The 22,663-nt window shown below is 41.6% G+C and overlaps 1 protein-coding gene across 50 annotated transcripts in view; it reads right to left on the reverse strand.

Moving 5' to 3' along the window:
- Positions 1-1,381: 1,381 nt before the first annotated feature.
- The window catches only part of PROS1 (protein S), a 63,601-nt gene continuing 42,319 nt past the window's right edge, over positions 1,382-22,663 (reverse strand). The window contains exons 9-19 of one of the 50 annotated variants that reach the window (XM_049105346.1): positions 21,036-21,151; positions 18,001-18,190; positions 12,618-12,785; positions 11,180-11,348; positions 7,202-7,350; positions 6,786-6,832; positions 6,719-6,736; positions 6,595-6,642; positions 6,403-6,478; positions 4,439-4,664; positions 1,382-1,865 (exon numbers count right to left, since the gene is read on the reverse strand). In XM_049105346.1, the coding sequence (XP_048961303.1) occupies positions 1,705-1,865; positions 4,439-4,664; positions 6,403-6,478; positions 6,595-6,642; positions 6,719-6,736; positions 6,786-6,832; positions 7,202-7,350; positions 11,180-11,348; positions 12,618-12,785; positions 18,001-18,190; positions 21,036-21,151 (1,368 nt within the window). In that variant the 3' untranslated portion in view covers positions 1,382-1,704. Of the gene's footprint in view, positions 1,866-4,438; positions 4,665-5,510; positions 6,219-6,277; positions 6,518-6,575; positions 6,833-7,201; positions 7,351-11,179; positions 11,349-12,617; positions 12,786-18,000; positions 18,191-21,035; positions 21,152-22,663 lie in introns of those variants that run through there. The other 49 variants (XM_049105351.1, XR_007407946.1, XR_007407947.1 and 46 more) reach the window with 49 other exon arrangements.

The following is a 22,663-nucleotide window of genomic DNA, read 5'->3' on the forward strand; positions in this document are numbered from 1 at the left end:
ATCATTGTCAGCTGATTCGTGTTTGTAAGAAACACCTGCCCCAAACCTTCTAAGCCATATGTACATGCACCTCAAAGAGAGAGAAAATTTATAAATGGGTCTCTGGAGCCTTTCTGAAGATCACTGCATGTTGGAAGTTTTCTGTTTCTGATGGAAAACGTGGAATTGATCTCTATAGTTGTCTTTGTATCTGGGCATAATTAAACAAGAATCACAAAACTCTTCCCCAAAGAAAATTCACTTTTCCCTCCCTTCCTTTCTTTTTTCCCTTTTCATATGCTTTCAGGTTTTCTACTTCTTTGCTTTTGTACACCAATGTAATTGTCAATGGCTGCTTGCTGAAATTCATCACTCATAGTACCTGGTGGTAAATTGGGAGAAAGGTTACATCCAGTAAGATGAGCTAGCACAATTTCTAGCACATGTCGAACGCTCAATACATGTTACCTTTGCTTTTCTTCCCTTTCTGAGCTCCAGTCTACAAGTCAACTACAGCTACTGATTAAATATTTGACCTTTATACCTTCCAACTAAAGAGCTACTGTGGTGCGTGATTTACATGTTTGTCATATAATTTTATGTTCTAGTCAAAGAGTTGATGGAATATAGATACTCACATATTTTTTTACAATATACTGCAATTTATTATGTTTTACATGATATAAAATATCTATAGTAGAAAAAAAGTTTATTTCCTAAAACTTTTAATGAAATATCTGATACATACCTAAAGTGACTGGTAGGTGTGGGAGTGAAAAAACTGTCACCTGGAATGCATTGCCAACAAGTACGTGGCACTCTCACTTCCTTACTCTAAAGACACGATATCAACTCTGTCCTGTCCCAGCTTTCCGAATTCTTTTGGTCTCTCAACAATCACATCTGGCAACTTGCTCTGATAATTAAAGTTGGATTCAAGGAAAACTATGAACTTCTACATTATTTATTCTCTCTGCCATTCTTTCCATATTAGGTCCTGCCTTTTCTAATCTAGATCTTGTGACTCACAGCCAAACTTAAGGACTATCCCCACCCAAGATTTCAACATCCATTCCAATACAGTCTAGTATCTCATGCTCATAAAACCCAATTACTTAACCAGCAAGATTCATGTGCTTCCATGAAAATATGGGGGAAAGCTACTGGTTCAAATGTGAAGCTAAGTTTAAGTCCCCATGAGGAACTGTTTTTGGAGTAAAGCTTCAAAGCCTTCCACTCAATCCGTACGTAATAGGTCATTGTCTCACCTTCTGCCCTCATTAGGGAAAAACACAAATAAGTAAAATAGGATCTGCTATGATCAATAGTATTTAGTCACATGCACTTTTGTTTGAGTTTACTTCCCTTGCCTTCCAAAAAACAGAGATATTTCAGCACTAGCTCATGGTGACAAAATTTAATTTTACTTTTACAAACATAAAAATGAAGAAATGTCATTTGTAGCAAAAATTCAAATTAGAAATGTTTGTGTATTCCATTATTTAATTTCTAGGCAGCAATAGAGGTAAGAATTTTTTTAATGTGATTTGTATCACAAGAGGATCTTGTTCTTCTTGAAAAAGGACCTTTTTAAAATTCCAGGAAAGTCAAAGTACCATAAAATAATCAAAGTCTGCACAGTGCAGGGAAAACCCTTCCGCTATTATTGAAACATAAGTATAATTACGCACAGGAAAAATATATTATCAGCACAGGAAAGAAGCCTTAAGAATTCTTTGTGCTTTTCAAAACTGATGGACACGAGTGAGCTCTAATATCATTATGCTTAGAAATGGCTTCATCCAGATCCAGCTGAACACCATTAATGTTCACTTCCATACAGCCATTGTAAAAGACATTCACTGGTGTGGCACCAAATGGAATATCTGCAAAAACAGAATATTAAAATATTAGCCCAAGACTTTTGGCATCTTATTTGCTTACAATTAGAGGAACTATCCAGACTTCCCATTTCCAACCAAATTCTAATCATAAAAGAAAAATTAGTAATGTAACTATTCAATAAGTTTATATTAAGTGACTCCTATATATATAAGGTATTCATTCTGCTTGGCACTGGATTCAGCATATCATGAGTTCCTCTGATTTCACAAACACAGGCTCTTTCAAACCTAAGATAAATAAACACACTTTAAAAAGAGTATAAAGGAGAATATTTTTACCTGTGATGTTCTATTTTATTGTTTTCTTTTTAAATTTGAGCAACAGTTTAAGTGTTGTTAAATCATTTTTTCAACTCCAAACTATAGCTGCTTGGAAATCTTTTGAAAATGCCATGATAAATATATCTCTTTTATTACTAGCTCTTTTTAAAATGTCATGATAAACGTATCTCTTTTATTACTGTTGGAATAAAAGCAGATTTCTATATTTTCCCAAATATAGCTTCTTGCTGAGCATACAATGACAGGTCATATTAGGAAATTCACTTTATGCACTGTTTAGTGTTCTAAAAAATAATTTTATTAATGCTTCAGTGACAAGTTTAGGGCCTTTGGGCCTTTCGGCACTTACGCTTTCCTCATTCAACTTAATACTTGAGTAACACCCTTGAATTCCTAAGAACTATGATTCATCTGAATAGCATCCATCTCTCTACTTGCTTCTCTTTTTTGGCATCTCCTCCCTATGAATTTCATTTCCAATGGGCATTTTTCAGCCTTTATTCTCCTTCCTTAGTACCTTATGCAAAAAACATACAGATCAGATTTTCTACCCTTAATCTGCCAATACAGTGAATAAAGTCCACACTTCTCCAGGGGCTCACAGCATTCTTCATGAATCCCTTTCAAGTCTGGCTGAGCATCAAAGATTATGCCACTATTATTAATCTTTTTTTTTAATTTATTTTTATTTTTATTTATGATAGTCATACAGAGAGAGAGAGAGAGGCAGAGACACAGGCAGAGGGAGAAGCAGGCTCCATGCACCGGGAGCCCGACGTGGGATTCGATCCCTGGTCTCCAGGATCGCGCCCTGGGCCAAAGGCAGGCGCCAAACCGCTGCGCCACCCAGGGATCCCGATTATGCCACTATTATAGCAATCCTCAGAATTGCCCATTTCCCCTGGTTTTTGATTCATAACATGCAATTGAATATGCCTATTTTGCATATCAACTGGTAACTTACCTATTGCACTGTTTACACTCCTAATATCTCAATTGTCTGTTCTCAATTTTCCTCACTCTTTCTCTAAACACATCTTGCCTCAAGTCAATCTTCAGTGCTGGTGCCACAGTCCCGGAACCATTGAAAGTTGATAGTTTTACTTCTTTTGAACTCTTTCATTGTTTGTCTGATTTACTAAAATTGCATGCCACATCTCCGATCTAATCACTGCGCGCTATCTTCCTGCCATCATCCTAGTCCAGCAGCTTCCTCGTCTGTCACATGGGGATAGTAATAGCACCTGCCTCAAAGGTCTATTTTGAAAATTAAGTAAGTTGATCCCTCTGAAGTGCTTTGAACGATGCCCAGACTGCTTATCATGCACCATTGATGAGAGTGTAGTTGTTGCTTCTGTTATTGTTACTGCTTCTCCACCTGGACTGCTTCAGGAACCCCTGGCTCATCTCATCCACTTTTGCATCCCAGCTGTCCATCTCTGTCCATCATGCTCAGTGGGTTTTTAAAATTATATTAAAAAGCCATTTCCTTGTCTAAAATTTTTTAAAGAGTCTCATGGCTCTTATAATAAGACTCGGGACACTGAACCAGATCTACAGCACCCCCCACACACACACTCAGTTCACAGCCTCATCCTCCACCACCATCCCCTTTGCTCAATATGTCTTCACCACATTTATCTTCTGTATATTTCTCAAGTGAATCAACCCCCCATTTTTGCCCACACATAGACATTTTAATTGCATATTAATTCCAATTCCTACCCCACTGCCTGGTTAAATTTTGTCCTTCAATTTATCATATTTATTAGCCTTTTCTTCAGAGAGCTCATTCCTGGCCCCCATGAGCAGGCCAAGTCCCTGTTTTAAGACTCTACAAGCAATCCATACTTTTGCTTCATAGAAGTTATCACTATTTAATTATTAAATAAATTGGGATGTAGGTTCTTAATAAATAAAAGGCAAATGATGGGTGAAGAATAAATACTGAACTCACAAGATTACTGTGAGGATGAACTGAAATAATAAACACTTCTAACCAGGAGAGTCAGATGCAACAAAACTTGGTTAGTTTTAGTTCACCATTAAAAAAATAAATAAACCAAATGTACTAATAAAATGTCAATATAAATCCCCAGGAAAAGAATAATGGATACTGGAATTTTGTCCTCCCATCTAAGGACAAAGAATTTTGTCCTTTTACTAAGATTACATATTTAAAATACTATTAATTTGACTTAAAAGATACTTTTTAAAACTTTTTAAAGATAATTTTGAAAAAAAAAAAAAGAAGAAAAAGAAGAAGAAGATACCTGGAAGACCACCCAGGTAAGTGGTCACTGTTCCTTTCATTGCTTTGTCCAAACTGGCAAATTGTTGTGGAAGGTCTTCAGAGGAGATGGTATCTTTTTTAACTGGAGTTGACAGCTCCAGATTGTTTCTGTTGACTTTTAATTCCAGATGGACTTGTTGATTGGAACACAGATTGACAGCCTCTATCCGAGATATTACAATATTTTCAACAGACACTAGGATATCCTGAAAAACAGAGCAAAGATTCAAGATAAGCAAGTATAAATGGTAATGCCACTTAAGAGTGACTTTTGAGGGCAGCCTGGGTGGCTCAGCAGTTTAGCGCCACCTTCAGCCCAGGGCCTGATCCTGTAGACCTGGGATCGACTCCCATGTCGGGCTCCCTGCATGGAGCCTGCTTCTCCCTCTGCCTGTGTCTCTGCCTCTCTCTCTCTCTGTGTGTGTGTGTGTGTGTGTGTGTGTGTGTGTGTGTCTCATGGATAAATAAATAAAATCTTTAAAAAAGAAAAAAAAGAGTGACTTTTGAGTTTTTAAATTCAAAATCTGAATTTCGATGAGGGAAAAAAATGTATGTTAGAGCTTCCCAGTTTAAATTTCAAAAAACAATTGTTACAATAATCATATTTTTAAAAATACATGAGTTTTACAAATTACAGGTTCAGCTAAGACATAAACGGGTAGTGGCTTCTGCAAATTCAATACACCAAGAAATTGTTTTACCAAAGATGGGAACCTAAAGTAGTGTCTTAAGCAATATTTTTCTGCTTGTGAGCCTTCCTAACTTCAAAACTTACATGTGAAAAACAGAGTTGAATCACTCTTTGTTGGGGAAAAGACTTGGAAAATTTCAAGTGCTTGAGTAAGCACATGCCAGCAAGACTGAAAGGTTTCTGTGTGCCACACAAGCAAGCCTGTAAGACTCGGGAGAAAATGAGTGAAGAAATCCTGAGAGAGGAAAGCCAGGAGGAAGTTACAGAGAGTTACCAGCAGTAAGTTACAGAGAATTTAACAGAAGATAGTCCAAAGAGAAAATGTATTCATTTTGCTGAACTTTTCAAACTGCTGACATACAAGATTACCCAACTTGTAGACACTGATGTATGCATCTGGATTTTCTGTGTGCAAAGGAAATGTAAAAAGACAGAATTTAAGACCAAAACTAGGAACTTGGGTGTTATGAGACGGTAGAAAGGTAGTCTGAAGTATTTTAGGAATCCCAGTCTCAGCTTTGCAAATAAAGGTCATTTGAGGAAATCTGTTCCTGTTACATGTCCATATCTTTGAACTCGCTGATAGTCTTAAAATGGCCAGCTGACAAAGGGTTCCAGGGTGATCAACAGGATGTGGGATAATGTTAGGAAACTGGACACGGGTCTGGAGAAGGCAATCTGGCCTGCGGGCAGAGACAGGAGCCGAGGAGTCAAACACAGAAAAGATAAAATAAATATCGAGGATGCGCCGTCTGTTATCTCCTCCTCTGCAGGAATGTAGCGCCGGAGACAGGATTTCCATTTTGTTTATAGAAAAGAAAAAAAGGTAAGCAGGAAGCTGGACTCAACCCAGCAAGCTCCTCGGGCAGACTGGAGATAGAGACCCGCCAGGGTCCCCTTAGGTTGCTTAGGCCACCAAGCTGCAAACAGCACACCCGGGACGGCTACAGACACTCCTCGGGGATGCGGCTGCTCCTAGGCCGGCCCTGGGTGTGCCAGGGGAGGCCGTGCCAGCCTTGTGTGACCCACTGCGACCTGCTGTGACCGACCCGCTGTGACCCGCTGTGACCTGCTGTGACCTGCTGCGACCCGCTGCGACCTGCTATGACCGCTGTGACCTGCTGTGACCCGTTGCAACCTGCTGCAACCTGCTGAGCGCAGTGACCGCTGTGACCCGTTGCGACCTGCTGCAACCCGCTGTGACCTGCTGTGACCTGCTGCAACCCGCTGTGACGGCTGTGACCTGCTGTGACCTGCTGTGACCTCTGCAACCCGCTGTGCCGGCTGTGACCTGCTGTGACCTGCTGTGACCGCTGTGACCGCTGTGACCTGCTGCAACCCGCTGTGCCGGCTGTGACCTGCTGTGACCTGCGGTGACCTGCTGTGACTGCTGTGACCTGCTGCAACCCGCTGTGACGGCTGTGACCTGCTGTGACCGCAGTGACCGCTGTGACCTGCTGCAACCCGCTGTGCCGGCTGTGACCTGCTGTGACCTGCTGTGACCGCTGTGACCGCTGTGACCTGCTGCAACCCGCTGTGCCGGCTGTGACCTGCTGTGACCGCAGTGACCGCTGTGACCGCTGTGACCTGCTGCAACCCGCTGTGCCGGCTGTGACCTGCTGTGACCTGCTGTGACCGCTGTGACCGCTGTGACCTGCTGCAACCCGCTGTGCCGGCTGTGACCTGCTGTGACCGCAGTGACCGCTGTGACCGCTGTGACCTGCTGCAACCCGCTGTGCCGGCTGTGACCTGCTGTGACCTGCTGTGACTGCTGTGACCGCTGTGACCGCTGTGACCTGCTGCAACCCGCTGTGCCGGCTGTGACCTGCTGTGACCGCAGTGACCGCTGTGCCGGCTGCGACCCGCCGCAGGGCCCTTGGGCTCCCAGGAGGCCGCCCGAGACGATCTTCTGCGACGGCTGGTGTTTCCTTTTCCCCAAGGGGGCCCCCCTTCCCGCGGCCGGGTCGGGCCCGTCCTGCCCGGTACTGGGGTCCCCGCGCCCCTGCGGAGGCCGCGCCCGCCCCGCGCCCCGCGCCCCCGAGTCCCCGTTACCTGAAGCGTCTCGGAGATGGAGTCCGCCAGCGACAGGGCGAGGGGCACGGAGCTGCCGGAAACCAGGGCGAGCAGGACGCCGGTGCCGGCCGAGGCGCGGACGCTCAGCGACGCGTTCAGCTGCCAGGCGCCGGCCGCGGAGTCGGGGGCTGCGGCCGGACGGGGCGGCGTCAGCGCCCGGCACCGCCCTCCGCGGCCGCCGCCCCCCCGGGTCCGGGGTCCCCCCCCCCCCCCCCGGCTGTATGACCGAGGCACCCGCCGGCGGGAAGCCCGGGATGGAGCCGGCCCGGCCCTCCGACGGGGCCTCTGGACGGGCGCAGACACTAGGGGTTTCCCCCGTTGGTGCTCGCACGGCTTTCCCGGGCGCCTCCGCCCACCCCCGGCGAGCCGCGGCGCAGGCGCTGCTCCAGGTCCACGTCTGGGTGGAGCCCAAACCCGGCGCAGCGCCTCCGCCTCCGCCTCCGCCTCCGAGGGAGCCTCCGACGGAGCGTTGGGCTCGGCCGCACGCGCCCGGCCCACAGGCATCTCCCCGCAAGCCCACCCGGCAGCTCCGGCGGCCGAGCTCTCCTTCCGGGGCCTCTGGGCCTCATCACAGCCCTTTTCTTTCCCTCCCTTGTTTTTCATCCCTTTTCCTCGCCACGGGGCTGACCGTCCCTCCCCCTGGAGTGCAGACTCTACGGGCCTCTGGCACCCCCTTGTTCTCCACACTAGTCACTCGACAGATACTTGAATTGATAGGTTTCCAAAGTAGTTTAATTCCTAAAAATATTGGGGCGTCTGGGTGGCTCAATCAATCGTCCAGCTTCACCTGGGGTCATGACCTCGGGGTCCTGGGATGGGGCCCCGCCTCCCGCTCCCTGCTCAGCGGCCAGCCTGCTCCTCCCTCTCCTTCTGCCCCTCCCCTGCTCGTGCCCTCTTTCTCTCAAAGAAAGAAATAAAATCTTGTAAAAATATATAACTTCGCATTTTGAGTGAAGTCTTCCTTATTTAATATGAAGTAATAGAAGACAATAGCCCAAATATCACTAGTAGGTTTTGAAAAGGTGAATGTGAATGGAGAAAATAATGTCCCCTTGACAAGATAACCTTCCATTTAGCCACACCTAATGCTATTACATTGTTCATTATAATCCTTTAATTCCCACCCAGGAAAGTGAAAAAAAGTATATATATATATACATATATATATATAATCATTTTGAAATGAATAAATTTACTATAAGATATTAACAAATTCAAACTAAAATAAACATGCGAATGTACAGGAGTTATAATGTAAATTAAACATTAATTTAAAAGTAGGTCACTTTCAAGGTATCCATGAAATAACTACTTACGAAAATAATTTTTTCAGATACAGTATAACTCTTATTTTCATTTTCTTTTCAGAGTCTTTCCTTTGAACAAATTATTGTAGGCCTAGTTTTTTCCTATATTCAATCATGAACCCCAATTAAAACATTTTTTAAAAATAATCCTTCATATACAGACCTAAAGTTAAGGGCATTGGATTCCTTTACGTTAGGAACACAGTGCCTATATGCTCGGGATTAAAAAAAAAAAAAAAAAGGAACACAGAAAGTACTAGTGTAAGATTCTTCCTTAAAGCTGTAGTAACACTTTTTTAGACTGCAAAAACACACATTTAAAATGTAATTTTTCCTTAAAGCAGAGATATCAGATTAACATTAAATTTATAATGCAAAGTATTGGTAGCTCAAATGATGAACCCCTCAACAGAAAGAGGCAAAGAACCTAACAAGATAATTAAGATGTAGAAATAGCTAATAAACACATAGAGAGATCGTCAACTTCAGGAGAAATTGGGTTAATAATATTTAAAACCACAGGACTTAAGTTTTCAACTCTCAGATTGTAAATAACCCTCGCATACACTCTCTTACTCTGTTGGTAGAAGTATAAACTGATAAAACTCCTTTGGAAGCAAATCTAACCGAGCAGTAGGAACCACACATTTGCAAAGCCTTTGATGGACATAATCTAAGATTCCCTCCTATAGAATCAATCATATAAAGGTATAAAGATGTGTGACCAAGGGTATTATGGAAAAACTATCTGTAAAGACAAAAACCTGGGTGGGTCTGGCTCCTGTCCTGCTTAGACTATAGGAAACTGGAGAGAGCACCGCTCCCCAACCACCAGCACCACCACGAGGACCCCTTGTGTAGCCCCCGCGGCCCGCGGCCTGAGGGGAGGAGCGCAACCCGCAGGACGTGCACAGCCCATTGCTCCCGTGCCTTCTCGTGCCTTCTCTCGGCAACAAAGCCTTAGGGCTTGGGCGGAAGGCAACAAACCCTGTCGCCCTTGGCACACCTGCGGAGACTCGGTACATGGACAGGGCAGGGAACCTGGGAAGAACCAACCAACCAACCAACTGCCCTTTACCAAGAAGGAGCAGAAAAACATCCTGAGTCCTGAGCATTAGATCACCACCACCACCACCACCACCACCACCCCCCGCTGGCGGTTGGGAGGGGGCAATGAAAAGTTCACACCCTGAGGCCAAGGATCCAATACTTGCCAAAAACAGAATCTGTGTCAGAACATTCGAGAATGCTCCCCAGGCCCTGCCAACAAATGTTGAGTAACAGAGCATCTTCTGGGGTGCAGCAAGACCGGGGAGCGGCACGTGAAAACAGAGGCATGTCAGAAACATCACCTGAAGTCAAGGATACATCAGTCCTTAGGGAAACTCCTCTGGCAGCCAGTCGCCCTCACCAGCGCCAGGTGACGGCAGGGATGGCAAGGGCGCCGCGGCAGCCCGGCTCCCACCTCTCAGCTGTGGCTCCCAGCTCCCACCTCCCGGCTCCCAGCTCCCACCTCCCGGCTCCCAGCTCCCACCACCCGGCTCCCACCTCCCAGCTGTGGCTCCCAGCACCCACCTCCTGGCTCCCACCTCCCGGCTCCCACCTCCCACCTCCCGGCTCCCACCTCCCAGCTCCAACCTCCTGGCTCCTACCTCCCACCTCCCACCTCCCAGCTCCTGGCTCCTGGCTCCCACCTCTCAGCTGCAGCTCCCAGCTCCCAACACCCGCTCCCAGCTCCCACCTCGTGGCTCCGACTCCCACCTCCCGGCTCCCACCTCTCAGCTGCAGCTCCCAGCTCCCAGCTCCCGGCTCCCACCTCCCACCTCCCACCTCCCAGCTCCCACCTCCCGGCTCCCACCTCCCAGCTGTGGCTCCCACCTCCCACCTCCCGGCTCCCACCTCCCACCTCCCGGCTCCCACCTCCTACCTCCCAGCACCCACCTCCCGGCTCCCACCTCCCAGCTCCCACCTCCCGGCTCCCACCTCCCAGCTGCCGGCGCTCACCTCCCGCCGAGACGCCCCGGCCCCCGAGGCTCGGCCTCTCCGCCGCCGCCCGCCCGGGCGCTGGCCTCCAAACCAAAGGCGAGCGGTACGGAGGAAACCAGGAAAAGCAGCAGGTGGTGGAGGGACAAAGCAATCACGGAGACGCAGATACTGCCCCTCTGAGGAAGGGAACTTAAAACCGTGATGATTAATCAGTGGCAAGCGGGTCGAAAATGCGGACAGCATGTGCGATGAACAGATGGGAAACCTCAACAAAGGGGTGGACATTTTAAGAAACAATCAAATGAAAATGCTGGAAATGGAGATGAATCCTTTTGATGCATTCATCAGTAGACTCAACACTCTGAGAAATCAGTGGACCTTAAAATAGGTTAATTGCATTTACTTGCAATGAATCCCGTTATGTGCCATCAATCTTTTTTAAGATGATCTTTAAATAATAACATAAGCATATTCCACTACCTTTCCCCTCACTATACTGCAAAAATTTAACAACGAAATATATGACAATATGAATAAGCCTAACACCCTGCCTGGCACATAGTTAAGCATTCAATAATATTTACTGCAGGAACTATTGCTGTTTGTCAATGAAACAATTTGGTCATTAGTGAGAAAGAGAGAGACAAAATGAGAAGTCACTTACTATAATCTATGCCAAACACAGCCACTCCAGAACCAGGGTAGTAGGAGCCCTTCTCCACCGTGACGAGACAATGCTTATTCTGTTTTTCTTGAATAATTTCCTTTACTCCTGAAGCTCCTTGATTCATCAAATTCCAGCCTCGTATACATCCATCTAGACGAGGGTTAATCTAATGAATTAAAATATGGGTCAAGGAGTGCCTCTTCAACAAGTCAGACCCATAGGTGGCTTAATTGATTATAGATGCAGTTTCATGTAGAGGGAAAAAACCCTTTCTTTGATGCCATTTTAAAATATTTTAAGTATTTTGAATTTTATCTAATTTTTTAAGCTGCCCTTCAGAGGGACGGCTCTGATCAGCTACTGTGAGTTTATGCCATCCCAGGCTGCGACCCTAATGTTCAACCCCTTCAGCTCAACCTGCCTCTCCTCTATCATCCAGAAATAACTTTTCTGCTCTCAAGTTCCATATACACATCTAGCTGTGGCCCTGGGCTGTATATGGGTTTGTTTTGCCTCAGACACTGAGCCTCTTCAGGAACAAGAGTGTTTGGGCTCTTTAGTCTCCATCAGAGCAACCAGACAGACTCAAGACCCATAGTAGCCATTTCATAAATAGTTTCTGAAAAATTTATTGTACTTTTAAATGTCTTGATTCATCCATTTCAAAGGAACAGATAGATGTATTCCCTCTGACATGGCTCAACTAATTCAGGTTTTACATCATATTGCAAAAATCTTTAAAAAGTGAAGGTAACCATGAATTGCCATGAGTAAAAAGATGGATATCAAATAGTAAATATTTAAGTTACATCAGCAAGTATAATTGACAGGCCCATGACTTCAAATAAAATTTTTAAGACTCCTCAAGGACAGTGCTTAGTCTCCTTCATGAAGCCTACTCCACAGTCAGCAGACAAACATCATATTCAGAAAGTCATCAATTATATATGACTTCAATTTATGATAGGCTGAAGTTATACTCCCAGCAAAGATTTTCTTTTTAAAGTTCCAGCTTTATATGCTATTTTATCTTCCAAATTTAAGTCCTAAAATAGACCCAAGAATATTCTTCGACCAGCTTCTACAAAATATTGTATTTTGGACTCGAATATATGCAATATATATTTGCAATAGGTGAATATGGACAGTAATCATGTTTACACGCATTTGATGCTTGAGAATTGAAAAAAATCTACTTCCCCATGGGTAATGCTGGGCATTTAAATGGGCTCCAAAACACTACACTCATTTCCTTATTTCCTTAATATAATTTTAAGGATCACTATGTTATTTTTCCTTGTTCAATTCAAGTTGTCACAGTTAGTATATTCAACAAAATAACTCCTTCTGACTCTCAGAAAAACACATCTTCAAATCTATTATTACAGGCAAGAGGAATTCACCCGTGATGAGTGGTATAAGCTTGGATCATTACCGGTCTAATGAGGACATTCTCCACTTTCCGAGGTAATCCTGCAAAATATACTTTAGTTTCTAGGAATCCATTTGAAGGCTTAAAAAGGCGTCCGGGTTTATTTATATTCATGACGGCTTCCTTAGCTATTTTTATACTAATACTGTATTCTAGTTCTTCCACAGAGACCTACAATTAAAAAGACAAAAATTCTATATGTTGGCAAATTGAGCTCCAATTAACAAATATACAAAAAAAAAGACAAAAATTATCAGGAATGCAAACATCACTGCATGTCATTTGAAATGCTAAGATTGAAAAATCCTGTTATTATTCAGGTGAATAATTTTTCAAAGCTATCATTTTAATGTAATTATTGATTTGTTGCAATCCATTGGAAAAGTCTGGTTATTATAAAGATGGTAAAAATGTGTTTTAAAGTGATAATTCTTGATTGAAAATTAAATGAACATCATATTTTAATGGAAAAACCTATAATATTGTTCTTTTGAATTTAAACATCCAATTATAATATACATATTTCAAATCCAATGTATCATAAAATTAAGGTTCTTTTTTTAAAGTGAGTCATTCTACAAAAATCTGAGAAAACTTTTAAGTGTTCTTATGTTGCACTTGTCTGACAGTACACATATGGAATCAATAATGGAAATAAATTCTTACTATCAATTATGAGAAATCAGTACCTCTAGTATTTTGTCCATTACATACAGATTATATTTTATTTCAAAACTCAAAAGTAATTGAGGTCATAAGGAAGCACAACACATAAAGTTAAATTGAGTTTTTCCAATTTTGAAAGTAGTTTGTTTTTGTCTTTGTTTTAAGTAGGCTCCACGCCCAGCATGGGGCCCCACATGGGGCTTGAACTCCTGAACCTGAGATCAAGACCTGAGCTGAGATGGAGAGTCCGATGTCTAACTGATTGAGCCACCTCAGTACCCTGACAGTGGTATGGGTTTTTAGAAAAGATTGAAAGTGAGAGTCAACAGCAATTTAAAAAAAAAATTTTCCCAAAAAGGTGACTCAAAAAACCACTGCTGCAATGTCCTCATGCAAAACTACGTGTAGCGCCCAAAGTGCAAACTCTTTGTGTACTAATCAGCAGGCATGTTAAAGCGCTGCTACAGGAAGGGGAAAGCCGTGCTCCAAAGTAAGATGACTTTGATAGCATTTGCAGATTAAAGTCGGTCAATACTGTCTAGTCAATCAGAATCATTTTACTCGACTGTTCCTCCCTTGAAAGATGTTGAGTCAACCCCCAGGGCCTCCGGGGCCCCAGTCTCCCTTGCATCTCTACACTTCCTGCTCCTGCTCAGCCTACACTTCCTGCTCCTGCTCAGCCTCCTTTGCTGGCACCTCCTCTTCTTTCCAATGTCTGTAATGAGTCCAGAGCTCAGCCCAGACCTTTTCCCTCTAGTCACGCTAGTATTTTCAAATGAGGGCTCTCCTGCTCCATGTCAGGGCATTTGGAAACTTGGAGGGTAAGGGTGGTACTTTTAACTGTCGGAGTGGGTAGGATACCCAAGCTGACACTGCAAGATGCTGGACACTAATATGCAGGATAGTCATGCAAAATAAGGATTAAAATATTCAATATCCTGCAAACCTTCTGAACATCCCTACAGGATATGCATGCGGGGTAAACTCATGCTTATCTGAGTTGCTGTATATATGAACACAAAATATTTTTTGTGCCATTTCAGCATATTCCCTGAATTTTTCAAAAACAGAAATCTTGTAAACCAAGGGTAAATTGATGTTTGCTTTTGTTTGGGTCATTACCAAGAGTTTCTCACTATTTTGGAAAATTATTTTTACCAATGGCAATGCCATCTATGCACTTGAACTGTGGATACAACACCCAGCATAAGTCTTCATCTGCAGCTTTGGCATTATTCTATATATAGGAGCAAGCTTTGGCAAATATTGTACTTGACCATTTATGTGTTGAAATATCTATTCTTATAAACCACTTTCTTTTATTTCTTTGTATAATAATGAGAGCATTATACTGGTTTCTATCAGGAATATGCAAAAGTAGCTTAGGTTAATGATGCATTTCATTACAGGACAGTAAAGGAGCGGCCTGAAAATATGGGGCCATGTACGAGATAGAGTTTAGAACCACAGATTAACAATAAACAGTCTCCTGGCCTTTGAACCCCTCTTTATCCTGAATATTCAGAAGTTTTTATCTACTTTAAATTGAAGGCTGGACCTTAAAAGTATGTCCAGAATCTGCCCACTTCTCACCAGCCACTATCAACATTCTAGTCAGTGACGCCATCTTCTCTCCACTGAGATGACCCCGTTATCTGTCCTGTCCTTACTCTCTACTATCTGGTTTCCACAAAGCCATCATGTCCTGACTAGGATCACCTTTTAACAAACATGCAAATTAAATCATGTCACTTCTCAGCATTATCCAAGTCTTCCCTACTTAGTATAAACTCCAACTTCTCACTAGAGTCCCCATGACTCTACTTGGTCTTACTCCAGAACACATTTCTAACCTCATTTTCTACTCCCTCCCTTACTCCACTGCATCTCTACTAACCTTTATGTTGTTCCTCAAATAGAACAATCACCTCCTTCTCCCTGGTGCTCTATACTTGCTGTTCACATGGGCACAGCGTCATTTTCCCCACAGATTTCTCATGATTTGTGCCCTTATCTCCAGTCAGATGTAATCTCATCAGCAATGGCTTTCCTGAGTCCACATGCACACTCACCATCATCGCTCTCTACCCCGGACCTCGCTTTTGTTTTTTCCTCCTGGCACTAACCACGATCTGACATATCTATGTGTTGATGCAATCTGTGGTTTACATCTCACCCCTAGTATGCAAGCTTCACGAGAGCAGTGATTTTGTTTTACTCACTGTTGTAGCCGCGCTACCTAGAGGAAAGACTAGCACATAAAGTGCTCAATAAATATCTTACTGAATGAATAAAATTATGACACAAATTACAGATCTCCCACCAATATTAGAATCATATCCAAATATGAGATGTAATAATGACTTATATCGATATTTATTTCTACGGTTTATAGCCGTTTTAATTACTTAACAATTACATGCATTCTACTTAATCTGAATTACAAAACGATTCTACATTTTAATTTCTTATTTTTAAAGTATTTTATTTGAAATTTTTAAATTATTTAAAATTCTGAAACAACTGCCATCAACTGAATAGTCCACTTTATAGATTAATTTAACCTAACTGTCAATTATAATGTTTACTTAAAATATGCATTTGAGATAATTTTTTTTTTAGATTTTATTTATTTATTCATGAGAGACACAGAGAGAGGTGGAGGGAGAAACAGGTTCCCTGAGGGGTGCCCGATGTGGGACTCGATCCCAGGGCCCCATGGTCATGACCTGAGCCAAAAGCAGATGCTCAACCACTGAGCCACCCAGATGCCCTTAAATTAAGATTTTTTTTTTTTTAAAGAAAGCCAGCACAAAATTTATGACCAGATTAAAGTTTTTCTCTGACTTGCTTATTTTTCTTAAATTTTTAATGTCAAGTTGTATTCAGCTTATATGGGGAAATTTTAATTAAAATATGGGCGTATCAAAAAAAATATGGGCGTATCATTAAATAACAGTTTCTTTCTAACAAGGATCATGAGCACAGGAGACAAAATGTGTGGAACTGAACAGCTGCCTTCTCTCCAGCCCAGAATCCTGCCTTTAACATATCGTTCATGGAGAATTCATTAGTAAACACTACCTGCAACTCAAGATGTTAGCCTCATAGGTAAATATTTACCTTCTTTATATATATTCTGTGTTGCCTAAAATGTATCCAAGTTCTCCTCCAAACAGATAACATTTTCAATTTGTGTCAATCAAAAAATTTTCTATTTGCTCTATTTTGCTGAAAAAGTGATCTTAGTGACTTTTAGATAGGTGATTTGGGTGTATTGGGCAATAAAAAGCATTCTTCAGTACACTGGAGGGATAGCTGTACGCACCGAACATTCCACATATAGATGTAGCACAGGAAAGAGGCAGGGCAAAGCTACACACACTAAGAGAGCACATGAAGAAGCCTGAGAACTCTAGTGATTACTCACAATTGCATCTGATCCCATGAAGACACTCTTCCGTTAAGAGTCAAGAATCCAAAATCTATGGCTATCAAAGGATGAATAGCCCCATTTTTGGCCAACCACATCTGTGCCCAACGGTGCTTTATTATTACCTGTGCTGTAATGAGTTCACATTATGCTGTATTAGCTCCTAAGCCGTGAGGTACTCAGTAAGCTGGAGAGCAAGAAGCATCTCTTGCCATGGTTCTAGCTCCCTGAACTCAGGAATTTAGGCTTTTAAAAAGTGCTCAACTAAAAGCTTATTGAATATATGAGTGGATGAGTGAGTAAATAAAGAAATGAAATAATTCAGTGATAGCTTCACGTGTCTTCTCAATATGGACCTCTTGGCAGGTCTCACAGGCATAGGAAGTGTCTTTTCTGGGTACCACCTGGTAAGGTGAAGCTGGTCACTCAAAAATCACCTGCTGAAAGTAGCAATAACTGTTGCAGAAAAGAATTTTCCCCATTATCGACTAGCAGTAATTCTCCTTTGTGAAAAATTCCATTTAGGCTCATTTTTAGGGGTTATGTAAAAATGTCCATCTCTAAGCACTCTAATTGGTTCTAGCTAGTATATACTCTTTGTACAGGTTGATTATCTATATGCTAACATTTAAAATTGAATTAATCACTATAGTCTTACTCTTACTATGTATATTTCTACATTGCTATGTGTTTTTCTCTTTCATTTAAAAAATATCAGTGGCTACTCAGTGTGGCTGTCCTTGGTCAGTGGTACCTGTGCATGAGATGTTATGCCTGCTAATGATCCCTAACCTACGGGAGAGACCTCAATAACTGCCATTTAAAATGGTAAAGGGATCCCCGGGTGGCTCAGTGGTTTGGCGCCTGCCTTCTGCCCAGGACACGATCCTGGAGACCCAGGATCGAGTCCCGCATCGGGCTCCCTGCATGGAGCCTGCTTCTCCCTCTGCCTGTGTCTCTGCCTCTCTATCTCTCTCTCTCTCTGTGTCTGTCATGAATAATTAAATAAAATATTTAAAAATAAAATAAAAAGGTAACAAGTTAAAGACAGAGCAATCCAAGCAAATACCTGAAAACAATTTAAGTTACAGGAAATCCTAGATATACTAGGTGAGGTCATCATTTATCAGAGGCTGTTTCAAGGATTTACACTGTGGGGTATGCTTCGTACAACATCAAATAAACCTAGGTCTGTTTGATTTGGTATCAGTATAAACATAGATTATTAATGATGTTAAACAAACCGTATCAAAGTGGGATGTTACTGGTAAAATCCACAAAACCTACCGTATTCCACAGCCCATTATTAATAGCCTTGCCTCCAGTTGTGATTTTGGTTGTAAATTCATTCTTAAACTGAATTTCAATTTTTCCATCACGAAGCGCAATCAGGAACCAAGCCGAGCGGTCAAGAGATTCCGCATACAGGATAACACCTTCTGAATCGTATGTCCGGAAATCAAATTCAGCTGAAAATCTAAATAATGGAAAAAGAGAGTCTTATCAGAGAAATATGGGATGCTCAATGTCTATTCTTTTCCTCTTGTACTAGCAAACAGCAATATGCTGAAAGAGCCAAGCATTTCTTTCTTTCCTGAGACTAATAAAAGAGCAGGGGAGAATTAAACTGTTCATGGGTTCTCTCTGGTTCCATGTGTGTTTAAAATCAAGTTAGTATTTTTTTTCTTGCTTATTCTTGGAGTCCTGTTCCCCCGTGAACAGATACTTTGGTAATTTTTCTTTTCTTTTTTTTTTTTTTTTGGCATTTGTTTTTAAGGCACTCTCTTAAATGCTGGAACTCCCACATGTACAAGTACCAGATCTATCTCTCCTGGAGCTTTCTATATAATCTGACATTAAGATTCCTTTCTTTTTTTTCCTGTGTCAGTAAGTCAGTAGTAAAAGCTGTTACAATTTCATGATTGGTTTATACACAAAAGGCCCATTTTCCCTATAATTTCATATATGTCAGGAAGGACTCTCTCACAGAGATATACAAGACGGCGTCTGGATGACTACAAACATAATTAAGCCTTCATATGTGGTAAGAAAAGCCAAAAACTTTAAAATAGATCTGTTAGCTTGATTTCAAAAGCTCTCCAAAATTCTAATTGTATGAATCACTATATGAGAGCACATGCAAGGACAGCTTAAAACGTATCATCTAGCCACGTTCTGGGTGTATCAGATATTCTGGCAATATCTGTCGCTATTAAGACTCTGGATATATATGTAACTATTACAAGGGAAGAAATATCTTAGAAACACTGGATTAAAAAAATCACATGTATTGATCAGTGCCCTATGACACCGTAATGAGAATCAGTATTGATATTTCCAAGAAACCAGTAAATCAAAGTGATTGAAAAAAGACAAACAGGGAATAGAAACATAGTTGTATAACTATTAGTCACTTCAGTTAAGCTACAATAAAGATAATTTAAGGTAAAAAGTCAGGATTTCGGATAATTGCCAAGGCAGGCAAGGAAGAAAGGGCTATGGGAACACCTCTACCTACAAGTAATAGTAATAGGGGCACCATATGCAATGGGAATAGATTTAACTTTAAATGGAACAAAGAAAGGCTGATAAAATAAATTTTTTAATCTTTAGAATTCCAAGGAACATTTTAAAGATATTATGTGGAGTAAGGTATATTGGACAGATAACAATATAGTAGTAATTTACGGAGCTAAGATTATTTTAGAAGGTTTTTTGGTGGGTTTTTTTTTTTTTTTTTTTTTGGTGTTTTTCTGTTTGTTTGTTTTTTCCTTAGGATAAGGACCTCTATTCGCATAACCACCACATTTTGCTGATGTCAAGCACATATTATCTTGTCAAAACCCAAATCTGTGTATGCTCACGATCCTCCAAAAGTTGATCATATAACAGAGATAATTTCCTTCTCTTTGCAAAATCATGCTAAACCAGTAACACAAAGAGTTCTGTTCTGGATTCTTTCTGTCTAGAATACATCAGCATACATTGGGGAAGAATTCATTCTTTTTCTGAAGTTTCGTAGAATGAAAAAGAAGAGTGAATTTGTTAACTTTAGGATAGGATAAGTATTTCATCCTTGGAAACAGAGCTGAAGGAATTTGCAGAAAAAGGGGGAAGAAAGCAACAAAGCACCAGCTCTTCTTTGTGTTGCTTACTAGGTGGCACTTTGTACAAAATTCATCAAGCTGTACATTCAACATACATGTATATTTCTGTATGTGTATCTATATCATACTTCAATAAAAAGCTTAAAATAAATAAGGAACAAATAAGTAAATACTGAAAAAAATAATTATTTAGTCTATTTGATCCAATGTTAGAGCCCAAACTATTGTGAATTATCAGAACAGAATCCCCCTGAACAGGCCTAAAAATGTGCAATTATTGACCTTTTTCCGCTCTCATTCTCATTATTCTCTTAGCAAGGGAATGTTGTCTCCAGTCTGTCACTAGACAATATTATCTGCTCTGAGTTGTTAAAAGGGAAAACCAGGTCTTGGTGGATAAGAACATTGAAGGAGCACAATCACATCAGTGAATCTTAGAATACAATTCAATGTTCCATAATGATGTGATTTCTATGAATTTAGTCGAATTATTTAATGAATAATCATTCATATACCTAATGAATTAAGTTGTATGTGTGCGTGCTTATCTAATTAAAATATTTTAAAATATAGACTTTATAATCAGTCGCAAATACATTTCCTTTCCATTATTCCTACAAAATTCCAATGTCTTTTTTCTAGTTCCAACCATGTATGACTCTGAGAAAATTTGATAATTAAAGTAAAATCATGATTCTAAAATACAATTACTCTTTCCCTGGAGGCAACTTAATGGTAGGAATAACAGACAAGGTACTCAGTCAACTAAAATCTTGTGATGTGTTTCTTTGAAATACCACCTAAGCAATCTTATGAATTTTCCTTAATAATTATGAATATAACTATATTCTAAAAGCAATGCCTTGAGTATTTTCTCATTACTTAGTTTCTATAACATGAATAAAGAAGGATGGAAATGTCACAAATGTATTAAATCTACTTTCCCAACTTAAGTATGTATTCACTGGAAAGGGAAGAAGGACTTATTAAAACGATCATTGGAGAAGCTCAGCCTAGAACAACCCAAATGATTCTAGCATGAAAATTACAGGTGTGAAGGAGTAAATTAACTTTAGGGTTCCCCAAATCATCTGATTGATAATATCCCCTAAATTACCTAATTGAAAATGCAATTTCATACATTTCCAACTTTTTCCGTCCCTTCTACCCTTACCCGCTCACCTCTAGAGATTACCATTGACATTGGTAGCTCACCTGGTGATTTCCGGCAAACGAAATTTTAAATATAAAACCACCCCTACAAATTGCTCTGCCAGGTAAAGTAATTCATAATTCTTGTCGAGGTTCAAGGGCAGGCACACTGGAACAGCCTGGGGGAAAGGAAACAGAAGAAACAAAACACGTAGGTTATTGCCTGCTGTTTGTGTCAGGTTACACACCCTTTCTCTGATTCCTAGTGGTCTTGTCAAACGTATCCTCTGTGATATATTAAATAAAGAACACCCTTGTAAAGCAGCATCCTTTACTTCCTTACATAGTCCATCAGGATAACCTCCCAGAACACAAGTTTTCAAAAGTCTTGCTCCATGTGTGTGGCTTATATTTTTGTCGTTATTTCCCTTGCAAACCTCAGCCCAAACCCAACCTTCTTCTTCCAGTAACATGTCTCCCCTTAATTAACTGCGGTTCTGATGCTTTCTAAGAATTACACTGGAAAAAAATGTCAGAGTCAGAAAGCATGGGAGAATCAGTACATTCACTCATTCATTTATTATGACAAATTTTCTGAGCAAAAACGTATCATCCAGATAATGGAGTGAGGTAGGGAAGCCGAAGGGACTCTATTTGAGAAAGACCACATCTCTGCTGTTCCTTGCTCAGCCCTATTTACTCACATTCTAGATTTCACCTTGCATCTGTGTCAAAACCAAAGAAGCTATGTTCCCTCTCCAGGGGGGAAACAAGAAAGCTAATCATTCTCCGAGTTTTGTCCTAGGCCCCCAAACACCTGATAACATCTAAGAAGAGGCCGGATCCCAAACATGTCCCAGGACCTCAGCTGACACTGGCATCAATACCCCCTACCTTCGATGATTTATAAAATAACACCTATTATTCACCTATTATTTGCCTTTGATTGGACCTACCCTGGATTCCTGAAGGAGCACGTACCCTGGATCCCTTTGCTATACAAACCCCTAGCCCTAAATCATGGAGAAAGTCACTCTCTTTTCCTTTCTGAGGCCCCCAGACTCTCTGTCTGCTCTACCGTGTCATTCACACTATCCAATAAACTCCACTTTCACTTTCTCTGGCTCGCATCTGATTTCTATCCCGTGGGAAGCCCAGGAAACTGGTCTTGGCTGGTCCTGTGGGAACGCCCCCACCCCACCTCCCCAGGTTCTCGGACTCAGCCTGCCTTGTATCAAAGGCAACGCGGGAAAACCTAGATGGGATAAAGATAAATTAAGGTATCTCGTTGGTCTCCAAGGAATATACAGAAGAAAAGAAATAATTTAGAGTCATTTAGTATCAAGGATTTTTTTTTCTAAGAGTAAAATCAAACATTAAAACAGAAAGCTTTTCCGGGATCCCTGGGTGGCTCAGCGGCCGCCTTTGGCCCCAGGCGTTATCCCGGAGACCTGGGGTCGAGTCCCGCGTTGGGCTCCCTGCATGGGGCCTGCTTCCCCCTCTGCCTGTGTCTCTGCCTCTCTCTCTCTCTGTGTGTCTCTCATGAATAAATAAATAAAAATATTTTAAAAAGAATAAAAAATAATTTTAAAAAACCCAGAAAGCTTTTTAGGGATAAGCTTGGGCGTCCACAGCGGGATATTCAGCGGGGTGCTGTGTGTGCGGCACTGTACTAACTCAGGTCCAGAAAC

The sequence above is a fragment of the Canis lupus genome, chromosome 33 (genome assembly GCF_003254725.2).
Source record: "Canis lupus dingo isolate Sandy chromosome 33, ASM325472v2, whole genome shotgun sequence".
NCBI lineage: Eukaryota > Metazoa > Chordata > Mammalia > Carnivora > Canidae > Canis > Canis lupus.